At 37.1% G+C, this 13,802-nt stretch overlaps 1 protein-coding gene across 2 annotated transcripts in view; it reads right to left on the bottom strand.

Annotated features, from left to right (window-relative positions):
• ppp3cca (protein phosphatase 3, catalytic subunit, gamma isozyme, a) overlaps positions 1-13,802 on the bottom strand; it is a 98,886-nt gene that overhangs the window by 61,054 nt on the left and 24,030 nt on the right. For both annotated transcript variants that reach the window (XM_067438926.1, XM_067438927.1), the window contains exon 4: positions 7,333-7,444. In XM_067438926.1, the coding sequence (XP_067295027.1) occupies positions 7,333-7,444 (112 nt within the window). The remainder of the gene's footprint in view (positions 1-7,332; positions 7,445-13,802) is intronic.

Raw genomic sequence — 13,802 nt, 5'->3', positions numbered from 1 at the left:
TACAATTTTTCCCTAAAAAACTCCTATCTGATAATGCCAATTGATCTAATAAGTAGCAAATCGGTCCTCCAGCTGTTCCTTATAAGTACACTGAACTTTTCCGGCCTCTTATTGCTACCTGTCCCAACTTTTCTGGAATGTGTAGCTCTCATGAAATCCAAAATGAGCCAATATTTGGCATGACATTTCAAAATGTCTCACTTTCAGCATTAGATATGTTATCTTTAGTCTATTGTGAAAAAAATATAAGTTTATGAGATCTGTAAATTATTGCATTCCTTTTTTATTTCACAATTTGTACAGTGTCCCAACTTTTTTGGAATTGGGTTTATACTATACAGGAAGGCCATACATGTTATTTATGATGGGTGGGACTTATTTTGTCCCCAACACTTTATTAAAATACTTTTGACAAAATGAAATGAAATCCCTCTGATTATGAGAAGGGGTATTTGAGTTAACAGCGGGAAAAAAAAATCTTTTTTTTTTTTAAATTCCGATCAAAAGAAAAAATATTCTATTTGATTTTCAAAAACTGCTCAATTTAAATAAATGTGCATACTTAGCCAGGGAAAAATAGTTTGTACTGCACCAAAAAGGAAATACATTGGCAACTTGGGGTTCATATTTTTTTATGTTTTGAAAGAAGCCTACAGTAAAATATAGTAATACTATAAAACTATTACAATTTGAACCATGTGTTTTTATTTAATTTTTTAAGTGTAATTTATTCCTGTGGTGGCTCAATAAACATTTATTTTTATCAACATGCTGCTTAATACTTTGTGGAAAATGTTTCCAACATTTTTTTTTCAGGATTGATACATAGAAAATTTAAAAGAACAGCATTTATTTAAGATATAAATGTTTTGTAATATTATAGGTGTCTTTACTGTCACTTTTGATCAATTTAATGCATCCTTACTGAATAAAAGTATGATCCTGCTGACCATAGACTCCATGAGATGGCATGCATTCCAATATTAACTAAAATGTTATCAATGATTTAACCAATTTAAATACAATTTGATCACTTAAATGGGCAGAAAGAACGGCTGCTCCCTCAAACAAAAGTGTAATGAGAACTTTTGACTCTTAAATTTTGACTCTTTCTAACTCTTAAATCTTTTAAAATCTTAAAAACTAGCAACTCTCTGTGCAGTTCAAATTTACATTTGTCAAGGTTTTTATTTACAATTTTTGAGGTGTTGTCACAGATCTTATAGACCTGATCTTCAAATCAATACACTACATTTTTATTAAAACAAAAGCTATCCTCATCAAGACCATGTGACATTTTTTGCACATAATTACATTTTGTGATGACAACCAGCACGCATGTACGCAGTCATACAGTAATAACTACACTAAAGGGAAAAAACTTGCCACCAAGCAGACACAAAAGCAGCAGGAACTATTCAATTAAATTCAAATGAGCACTAATTAGTGCAATGCGAATCCTTAATTCAGCTGCTGATTAAGCTTATTAATACTTCAGTATCTGGACTGAAGTAGTCTCATTAGTCTTGTCTTGGTTTCCACTAAATACAGCTGGGTTATTCACCAAACCGAATTACACATTCGCTCTGAGAACAAGGTCTCATGGAGAGCACTTGGGCATCCACTAAACATTCTACCATAAAACCACCTCCATCTTTGTTATGCAGAGCACAATGGCCAACGCTATTGTATGAGCTTAATAGCAAACAGTGTTCATTTCAAGCACAATAGACTACCACTGACCCATAGAAAACCAAAACCAGGGATTTAATCAGATGTTCAAAGGAAACTTCATTTAAATTCTATTTGGATTCAAGCAGCAAAAACATAATACAGTATGATATAACATTAGCTACTGCTAGTATACTAGCAAAGATTGTATACATGGCCGGCATTCATTTGTGAAAAAAGTAATGAATTTGCTTATTTTGTACTTCTCTTAAAAGCATATAAAAAAGTAATAAATAAAAACTGTACTTGCAGATAATATAATATAAATTAAATAAAAGGTCACTTAAAGTGTACATTGTAATGTCAAAGTTAAACTTTTCGCGATGTGCGAATACACTGCTAGCTCGCTCTCGCTCATGTCCGAGGTAAATCAATTACAAACCTACAGTATAACCTAAAAACAGATGTCACACTAATGCTAGCACTTTAACTGAGACAAGTGCTCCTAAATAAAATTAAATGAAATGAAACGACATAAAGGAAAGAAGGGCATGAACACTTCAGGTGTTAAAAGCTGAAATGAAGTCCAGGTTGGTCATGTGATCTAACACTGGCTTTAGCTGGACCTGTAATAACCTCCTGGCAGATGGGTTTCTGGCTCAGTAGATGCACACCCGGGTCGACCACATCAGAAATCCCATATCCTTTCAGATAACAAATATGTCTCTGTATTTGTAAGCAACTGGAGCGTGAATAAACCCAAGCCTAAAAAGAAGCTAAACAGCGCCTTGTGTCTCTATTTGAGATCTTGGCTGGTCATGCTGCATTGAATTAAGGTTTTAAATACATTTTTGTAAAAGAATGCTAATGAGATGCTTCACAATGAAAAGACATTAGTCTCTCATAAATCAAGACAGGTAATGCTCATCGGGTTTGTCTCTTTGTGAGCCAGATGAGCTTGAGCCACTTCACTATCCAGCATACTAATAACTCACACCTGGACACTTTCCGGCAGCAGACATCGAGCTCTACAAACCTTAGTCTAATAGAGCTGTCTAGGACAAAGTGCTGTTTGCAGAAAACAGGGCACGTAAAGCCTATAAAACAAAGACAGCAATTCTTTATGAACTGCCTCTCACAGCAGCCAGTGAGGATATTCATTCAGTCTTAAAAAGCTTGCTATATAGATCTTAGTCACAGTAGAGACCAATTTCGAAGTCTGTTTAATGTCCTAAAACTGGTTTTATTTTCACAACCAATTGTCGTCCACTGGAAATATGTGGACATTTCCAATGTTTTGTTGGCTGAGCAATCAAAACTCACACCTGAAACCCGAGGCCCGACCCTGGACCCGGATGGATTCGGGTCTATATTTTATATAGAAGTGCACAAAGCAAGGTCCATAAAGACATGGATAAGCAACTTTGGTGTGGAGGAACTTGATCTCAACCCGACAGAACACCTTTGGGATGAACTACTGTGCGTTCACACCGTTGCCGGCAAAAGCGTCAAAATTCACTCTGGCCGCCCTGTCAACGATGCAGTAGAAGATCTGTGGATGCTCTGATGTTGATCGAATGCTTGGTCTTATATATACGAAAACTTTATTTAAAGGGGTCGCAGACCAAACAGACTGCGTTTGTGCAGACTGACCAAAAAAAGTTTGCAGACTTATAGTTAATTAAGTTCACCTAATGAAATCATCTAAATGTAAGAAACTAAAAAAAAAAAAAAACTATCGACGGAAAGACCTTATTCACTATAGTTACCTGTTTGCTATTGAAACAGACCAATTAAAAGCCATTTGTCTGGTGTGGCTTTTGTGTTCGTGGTTAAAGGCCCACTGAAATTAAAATGAAGTTTTTTAGTATGAAGCTTTTAGTATGTCTGTCAACATTTACTAATTTCTACACGGTGAAGGGCACATAGCACACTATATATGTGATAGGACGATTCAGTGTCAATATGCTTTCATTTGAGGCAAATGAAGTCTGTTTTCACGTTAGTTTCACACACCGCAGCAACGCACACACACCAACGGTTCTGGTCTAAATTTAGACTAGAGGCACGAGAGCGCAGCACAGATCATATCCATGAGTTCGCGCAGACAACAAACATATTGACCCGTTTAAATTCTGCACAGAATGCTGCATTTCAAAGCGATATGGAGGAGATTATGATGGTAAACAGTGTTAGAGGAAACTGGCTTTACCAAACAGAAAGGCCCGCTCTAGTCAAGCTGTGATATTATTAATGAAACGCTATTGGCTGCTCAAAAAAGGGGAGGAGCTGCTTACAGCTGGAGCCGTTTCAGTGGAAATCACGTCAACTCATTGAATAATGCGGCGCGTTCCAAAGCACTTCAGTGGACCTTTAAGTGCTAGTCTAATTTCAACATGCACTTTATAGGATACATTTACTAGCTTTAATTAACAGTGGTCTTTAATTAACAAATAACATTAATTTGTGTGCATCCTACATTGCAACAACTGTCCTGGCTGAAGTGCAGCATTAATGCATTGGTCAAATCTGTGTTTGCTTTGAACAAATTCTATTAGTCTATAGTATATGGGTGCGTTTACATGGAGCACTGTAATCGTTTTAAAAGTCCAATCCGAATGAAAATGCTCCACATAAAAACCTCAATAGAATACAATTGTAATCGTAATTGCAATTGTAGTCCTCTCATCTAGACAGCGTTCGTCCCAAGCACTTTTTACTTCAACTTTGCCCGACAGAAGAATTTTTTCTTCTCCTGATGGCTATGGCAACCGTGAAAACATTCCAGCTGCTGGAGAGGACAGCGTTAACATTTCTGATGCAGCAGACAAACTGTGTGCACTTCACAAAATGATTTCGACTGAAAGTCAGCACAGGTAAACCACAGATCGGTTTAGATAACGTCTCATGTAAAAACAGTCCACTGAATCTTTTAATCTGAATTATTTTAATTGGAATGACAAAAAATTGTCATGTAAACATGGCTTATGATTAGACCGTTTGTTTTTTATTGTATTGTTTGCCATCTCATCCAATAGAGAGCGCTCTAAACGTATTGTAGCATAGTCCCATGACCTATGCTACAGGCTAGTAGATATTCAAATATATTCTAATAAATTGGTTGATATTTGATATCCGTTCAAATTTTTCTCAAAAATGACAGCCCTAATTCCAATTGATTGCCGCTGAACCACGTCATGGATCATTACCATAAAGTTGACCTGAAGTTAACCCTCCTCGATGCCCAAATTGTCCAAGACGCGCCGCACTTGCCGGCACCCTTTGAAAATGAACGACTTTCTGCCACTTTGACACTCTCGCCGCAGGGGGTGTGAATGCAGTTAGAGAGGAGACTGCAAGCCTTCTCGTCCAACATTAGTGATAGACCTTACAAATGCACTTCTAGAAACACTCCAAACTGTGTGGAAAGCCTTCCCAGAGGTGAACACTACAAGTCAAAAGCTTGGAAACACTGTTTTCAATTAGTTCTTTTGACTGGTAGTGCATGTACACACACATACGTTTGTTTATGTGAATTGTGGGTACATTCCATAAGCGTAATGGTTTTTATACTGTACAAACTCTATTTTCTATCCCCCTGCACTGCCCCATTCCTATACCTACCCATCACAGGAAACATTCTGCATTTTTACTTTCTCAAAAAAAACAACCTCATCCTGTATGATTTATAAGCCTTTTGAAAAGTGGGGACATGCGTAAATGTCCTCATAAGTCACCCTCTTCTGTAATACGGTACCTGTCATACCCATGTCATTATACACATTGGTGTTCCGATATGTCACAAAAATCACACATACACACTAACACAAACACTTTTGTTTTCCATCACATTTAAAAAAAAACAACAACAAAAACAAATATCCCCTCCGGACATCACTTTTGGCCACTACTCAAAGTCAGTTATGTAAGTCAGTGTTGTTATTGTTTACTAAATCGTTCATCATTTACTCTCCCTTAGGTTGTTCCAAACCTGTATGAGTCCCTTTCATCCGTTAAACACAAAATAATATATTATGACTATTGTCAGTTAACCCTTAAATGCATACCTCGGGTCATTCCCTACCTTCCTCCTCATTCATTTTTTAAAGTTATACATCAATGTTCTTTGTATTCCTCAATCAATCCATTTTAAACAATATTACAAGAAAAAAAAAGTGTTTTTCCACAGCTTTTTTTGTCAAAATTGTATAGCGTCGCTAACAATACTAATTCGTTACATTTATATAGTGCTTTTCTAGGCACTCAAAGCGCTTTATATAGAAGGGGGAATCTCCTCAACCACCACGGATGTGCAGCATCCACCTGGATGATAATGCGATGGCAGCCATATTGCACCAGAACGCTCACCACACACCAGCTGATTGGTTTAGAGGAGAGGAGACAGAGTGATGAAGCCAAACATTATATGGGTGTTATTAGGGTCCATGATGGACAGAGGCCAATGGGCACATTTGGCCAGGATGCCGGGGTTACACCCCTACTCTTTAACGAAGGACATCCTGGGATTTTTAACGATCACAGAGAGTCAAGACCTCGGTTTAACGTCTCATACGAAAGAGGGTGCTCTTTGACAGTATAGTGTCCCCATCACTATACAGGGGTGTTAGGACCCACACAGACCACAGGGTGAGCACCCCCTGCAGGCCTCACTAACACCTCTACCAGCAGCAACCTGGTTTTTCCCAGTTGGACTCCCATCCAGGTACTGAGCAGCCTCAGCCCTGCTTAGCTTCAGAGGGAAACCAGTCTTGGGCTACAGGGTGATATGGCTGCTAACGAGCCGAGTTGTGTAAGATTGTACATATATTTTTTCGCACAATGATACATTTATCTATAATGACAAAATAGGTGCAATTCCCCTTTATTCCACAAGGTGACAATGTCTGATACGCAATGATGAAGAGATGTTTCATTCATAGTCACCTCAGGCAGAAAGCAAAGCAATAATATTTATAATCTGCAAAACTTGAAGTGGCTTAGTGATTTACTGCAGAGAGCAAGTACTAAACACAATCAAATATTAATGTCAGTGTCACTTGATGATGGATGTGCTCAAGAAGCTGCCAGTGATCAAAATATTGATTCTGAAGACTTTGAAAATGAGTTTGGAGAATATGCATGAGATGCTGAATGTACTGGTAAATGAGCTCTGACGAGGACATTTGATGATGATGTTGTAAAACACCAAACTGAACTCTTCCAAGCTCCAAAAGGTAACGAAATAAGTTTTTATTCTTCTGTAATTGTTACGCTAACATCAGGAGTTTTATATATTATCGCGACAGGTAGATGTCTCTCCATGTTAAATATAGATCCGGGTCGCTAACGACCCGAATATGTAAGAATGTTTGGCGAAACAGTCACACATTTAAGGGTTAACCAAACAGATAATGGTAGCCATTGTATTTTTTGAGTAAATGATGGAAGAACTTTCATTTTTGGAATCAACTGCAGGAGTAATGTTATACTGTTTGCAAGGTAAATCAAAGTGCTAGCTGGTGACAGCTGGCTGAAAATGCAGCTTTTGAGACATCAAAGAGGGAACGTCAGTGAAAGTGAGGAAAAGGCTGGCAGACAGTTCGAACCAACACATCACTTAGCTCTCAGCACTCCTAGAAGGTACATTCCCTCTGCACTCACATTCCTGTTTGAAGGTGAAGTATTCTGTGAGGTGCCGACACTCGTGGTTGCCTCGGAGGAGAAATAGGGTGTTGGGGTGGTTGATCTTCAGTGTCCACAAGAACAGCACACACTAAAGAGAGACAGAAAGAGAGACGGACATGTATAATCCTGAAGATACTTGACTATTAATGTCAGCTGGAATAGCAAGGAAAATGAAGATGAAGGAGCGGATGTCTTTTACATTAATAAACTGGAGAAAACATCCCATTTTAATCCTTTTATTGATGTCTACAATAAAATGTGAGGTCTCTTCATTCAAATAAGGGTGCAAAGGAAAATTGTTAATCATTATCAATGCATTTAAAGGCAACCTGATAGTGTTTTCAATGCCCAATGGAGAGATTATGGCACAGTCAGTGTCCCTTTCACTGTTTGGTGCTCAACAGATGGCCAACTGGGTGCATGAGGGATTTGCAAAGGTGGGAGTGAGTGGTCATTACATGGTAATTATTCCCAATGACACATTATTCCAAAAAACAGGTTTGTTTGGTTCATTTACACATTTAAAATTCACACTAAAGTATAGACTGTTTGGCAGCAGACAACACAAAACCCTGGCATTACATTGTGTGTTTGAGTGAGATGCTTGATCTACTGTACAGTACAGAGTACACGCACCCACTCTTTTTAGCCTCATTAAAATGTATTTATCCTAACCTACCCCCGCCCCCCACCCCCCCTTCATTTGCATGCAAAATCCCAGACACCACTCAACGTGGGGAGAACATGACACCAAGGTAACCAAGGACGACAGGTGTGCATTTAAATGACGTGAAATAATAGACACGGAGGAGGGTGCGAGCGGAGGGATATGTGGAATGTGGCAGCGCGAGAGTCGGGACCGGAGCCTACGCAAGAGGAATAATGAGCTGAAAATTGCAGGTAAGTGTGCCCATGAGAGGAGGACCTGAACGAAGGCTATTATTGCTGAATGGCAGACGACACAGAGAGAATGACACCGGGAGGAACCCGCTTTTTCCTAAACTTTACATGCCACTTCAGGTTGGTTTAATCTATCAACCAATTAATGAGGTTGTTTAGTTTACTTTTTAGTTTTTGCTGTGGAATTTCAAAGGAGATGAATCCACAGAATTCAGAGACATATACACAGAAATAAATGACATTTTAAAATGTACATCCAAATAGAAAACACTTTAGTATAGGATCCAGTTCTTACTATTAACTAGTTGCTTATTAGCATGCATATTACTAGGATATTGACTGTTTATTAGTACTTATAAAGCTGCTTTATTCTGCATGACCTTATACTACATCCCTTAAAGGCTGCAACATACTCTGCAAGAACAGAGAAAAAAAAGTTCTCTCTCCCAGGGCTGCGAGAACAAAATGACGTCATTTGTTCTCGCAGCCCTGGTTTGGGAGTTCTCGTAGCTTGTTCTCGACACATCGCCTGAGCAGAACTTTTTTCTTGCGGGTGTCCGAGAACTATTGTGTGATTGGTCATACATGTAATGTGAGCGTTGTTAATGTGGAGAAACGCAGATGATCGGAACCTGTATTAACAAAATATTTTATGAGTTGTGACTCCCAGTTCCCGTTGCTTGAATAGGGTATAAAAAAGGACCAAGTGAACCAAGGGCCATTGCCATTTTGAATGTTTAAAACAATTATATCCTATACTTTACCTGATCTAATGTTGACAAATTATACATCTTTCGAAAGCTTACGAACTCGTTTCAGCCTTTGAAACGGTTTTGAAATCAGACCTTGCTTTACCATAAAAATGGTACTTTAAATTATTTTAGGAAGCTCACCTAGTGGGTGGTGTCAGGTTTTGTATTACAAAATTTATTTGAAATGTATAAATTTGATACAGGAGAATGCATAAAAAAACACCTGGTGGCTATTTTTGGTACAGCGCCAAAAAACTTACATAGTTTTACATAGTCACATAGTTTTATTTTCTTTTTTGGGGCATAATATATATTTTTTTATTACATCTTTTTATAATTTATCAAAGCCTGGTCTGTCTCAAGTATGCTGGTCACATGATTTGCTTTAGTGATCTATTAGTCAGCCTGATCTAAATCCAACATGGCTGCCAGTGGTGGAGGACATTCAGATATGAAGGAAGAAAATATATTATATATATATATATATATATATATATATATATATATATATATATATATATATATATATATATATATATATATATATATATATATATATATATATATATATATATATTTTTTTTTTTTTTTTTTTTTTTTCTTCCTTCAAATCTGAATGTCCAGATATGAAGGAAGAAAATATATATATATATATATATATATATATATATATATATATATATATATATATATATATATATATTTTTTTTTTTCTTCCTTCAAATCTGAATGTCCTCCACCACTGGCAGCCATGTTGGATTTAGATCAGGCTGACTAATAGATCACTAAAGCAAATCATGTGACCAGCATACTTGAGACAGACCAGGCTTTGATAAATTATAAAAAGATGTAATAAAAAAATATATATTATGCCCCAAAAAAGAAAATAAAACTATGTGACTTGTGAGTCACAATGCCTGTTTTAGGGTTAATCCAGCCCAAAACCTAAACTTAAAGGGGTACTCCAGTGCTGGGTAGATGAATGTGTATCTAAACTGGGTCATTTATGTAGTAGAATTTGGTGCCTTCTAGATCGAGAAAGGCCATAAAAAGTATTTTTGGCTCATGTGGATGAAAGACAACAATTCCCAGAATGCACTTGCACTCCCTGGCCCTGGCCACTCCCAAAGCCACTGCTACTGATCCCATTCGCGGGTTGAAAACATGCGGAAATAGTTCCCTCTACTGGTTGTAGTCTTTAGCCTCTGGCCAAAGATTCCTCCGATGACACAAAATGACGATATTTGCGTCATCGGAGGATTTTTTCCAGAAATACATAAATCTCTCGTCTCAGAGGGATAGGGGGAAAGCACGATCATTTAATTATAGTCCCGGGTTTCCACTGATACAAAGCCATATGCTAATCGCTGAAGTAACCCTTTAACAACAATCTTACTAACTATTAATAGCAAGCTAATAGAGACAATTGGATGTTAATCTAATAGAAAACACTGCACACATCATGAGAAAAGACTGCTCAGAATGATTAAATGAAAATAGAAGGATGAAAAAAGGAGATGGCTCGATGCTATAAAGAACTACACTGTAAAAAAGACATAACATGTTTTTACATAGTTTTAACTCATCAAAATAAGTTAAGAAATGTTATACTTGTTTTTTTTAGTTATACAAGATGTAACTCATTTTTTAAAGTCAGTTTGACATAATTTAAGTTGAAATAACTTAAACATCCAAGTCGATTGTACTGCAAAAGTTCAAAATTTGCCTTTTTTTTTTTTTTTTACAGTGTATATAAACAGGAATTTCCTAAAGAATGCCATTAATGACTGAGACAACTAGAAAAAGCATATCTAGTGGTATAGAAAACTCACTGAATGTCAAATATGAAAATATGGAGATTTTTCACATCCTTTTTAATAAGTGTTTTTTTTTCTCTCAGACGAGACAAAAGGGCAGAGAGCTTTGTGCCAGACAAGTGGAGACTGAACAGTGTGATGGTGAGGCTGCTCACACTAAGACCTTCCGCTTGTGTGAGAGTGGTGTGTGTGTGTGTGTGTGTGTGGTGGCTGGTCATGGTGGTGGGAGGCTGAGGATGCATTAATAATAGACGGATCTCGGATCAAAGGGAAATAGCCCACCATAATGGAAGAGAAAGATGATGACAGGCAAAATGAACAGAATTGCTCATACTTTTATGAGCAATTCTGAGCCCATTTTAGCACAGATATATTACCAGAGAGAGCACATCATGAGCATCTAGATAAATGTAAAGGCTTTATATCGTTAGCACAGCAAATCAAGTCACAAATTATCAGAAAACGAGAGGCAAAGAATATGTATATACACACACTATGTTCAAAATTTGGGATCAGTAAAACGTTTTTCGGAACAAAGCAACTTATTTAAAAAGGAAGCATAGCATTAAGTTCATCTAAAGGCACAGTAAAGACATTTACAAAGGTACAAAAGATTTTCATTTAAAATGAATGCTATTTGTTTCAATTTTGTATTTATCAAAGAATCCTGAAAAAAGGAGCAAACTTTTTCAACAAAAGGAGCAAAATAAGAACTAAATCTTCAGCACGAAATCAACATTAGAATGATTTCTGAAAGATCACGTGATAAATGGCTGCTGAAAAATCAGCTTTGCCATCGCAGGAATTACATTTCGAAATATATTACAATAAAGCATTTACTGTAATTTTTCAAAGTTTTCAGCTTTGGTGAGCATAAGAGACTCAATATGATTCAAATGAGTCTTGAACACTTACAAGTCCTGACCTATTTGAATAAAAATGAGCTCTGCTCAATGACACTAGAAATCACCAAATCTCACTGAAAATGAACAACTGCGTGCAAGTCACTGAGAGCGACCCGTAGGAATGTCAAGCTAATGAACTCCTCACTGGATCAAAGTGTGATTCGTCAGTAACATCAGTCATTCAGCTGGGAATCACGACAAGCAGAGCGGTCCACGCTTTAATGCTCTATGACTCATCTCTTATGAAAGGGTACAGTGTCTGACAGGTTATCAAATAGCTCCTCTCAGACAGGGACACGTCCAAATGAGACAGACTGAGAAAGAGAGGCCATTTACCACACAGCTTAACAAAGTCTCTGATGCTTTTCTCTATTCTAAATCATTCACAAGTCCTGCATTCACCAAACCCAATCAAATGACACAAAAAGTAGAGGCTTGAGTCAACTGGAAGATTCAAAGTGGAACGTTTTACATTACGCAATGGTCTTTGGTTAGCCAAATAGAAGATCAGGGCTCCAGACTGCAACCAAACCTGCTGGTGCAACTACATTTAGTTAGAGGATGCACTGGTTGCAACCTCTGATAAAAAACAGATTTTAAAAAAATGCTATTTTTCTGTTAAATATATTTCTTGTATGAGCTGCAGAGGGAAGACTGTTTATCAGCTCAGAACAATAATAGACAGCGCAGCACGGGCTAAGAACAGGTTATCTCGATCACGCTACACAGTTACTACACAGTACACATCTCTGTTATAAACCAAATATTTTCATGACTGTGGTAAAAGCAAGGCACGATTACTAATAAGAGACAGATATCAGCGCCACACGCAAGTTCCGGGGTATATAAAAAATGAGGACATTTCATTAATGAGGAAGTGCTGAATTACTACTCACAGGGTTTGTACACCATCGTCAAATTCAAATACTTTTCAAACACTTTCAAGGTCCATTTTATAGCTTTTTCCAGCACCTTACACCACCGTAAATTACATACCAATACATAGTCAACATTAGTATTTAGTATTTTTAATCACATTAAAAGAGATAATGCCTAAAACAGCTAAAATTGTGTTTCGTAATAAGGATCACATTTTTCGCTTGATTGAAAAAAATATGATTTTTTTTTTTTTGCCTGAAAACTGTGAATATAATTTATGGTTAATCAATATTCTCATCAGTGTTCCATCAGCTGTGACATATTTAAGTCTCGAATTTTTGTGTTTGAACCCACACAATAGCCTAGTGAGAAACATATCCATATTGTGATCCATATGTGATTTGACAGTTTATTTGATTAAACCTCAAAAATCTAAAAGGTGTGAATCATACCTGACACCTAGATGAACACCTTAAAGTTGGTTTTATGACTAAGTCATTCTCTTCAAATGCTAGTGAAGTTAGAAGGGTGTATACCAATGCCATATGTAACTTTAGAGACGGTCCCTACATTTGCAAAAATAGTAGTAATTATGTATAGTAGTAGTAATTATGCCTAAACAGAAACTGTTCAGCCCAATGAAATCATCAGGGCGGGCTTTAGACGCTGACAGACGGATGATCAACAGTAACGTAATCATCCACGTTATCAAAGGCGCTTGGATTGAATTCGTACAAATCCTAAACGGAGAGCTTGTTTGTATGCATTCACCTTCACTATTTCTATCAGAAATGATTATGTTGGTAAGAAACTGTATAAGTTATCCTTAAATTCTTTTTTTTACAACACCGGCAAAGATTGTTTATTCCAGTGTGCGTGCAGAAAAGGGTTGCCAAGTTTTTACAAAAAAACCCGCCAAATACTAGCCCAAAACAATAGGAAAAAAATGCTGTTAGGGGGGTTATTTTGGCAAGGTCGCCTGCTAAAATTGCCATTCCTGGGTCTATATATCACATAATTGAGGTCGCTTTAACCTGTACACATAGAAAACCAACCCATGGAAAAAAAACGCAGACTTGCAGAATTTTACTGCAAAAATCTTACCCTTTAATACATTGTCTTATCAGAGCATCGAATCTGAGGATGACAGATTATTCAAAGCCAGGAAACTACTAGACTAAAAGTGGGGCGGT

The sequence above is a fragment of the Pseudorasbora parva genome, chromosome 3 (genome assembly GCF_024679245.1).
Source record: "Pseudorasbora parva isolate DD20220531a chromosome 3, ASM2467924v1, whole genome shotgun sequence".
In the NCBI taxonomy this organism is placed as follows: Eukaryota; Metazoa; Chordata; class Actinopteri; order Cypriniformes; family Gobionidae; genus Pseudorasbora; species Pseudorasbora parva.
Note: the sequence above shows the minus strand (reverse complement) of the source record. Positions and strands in the feature narration are given on the sequence as shown.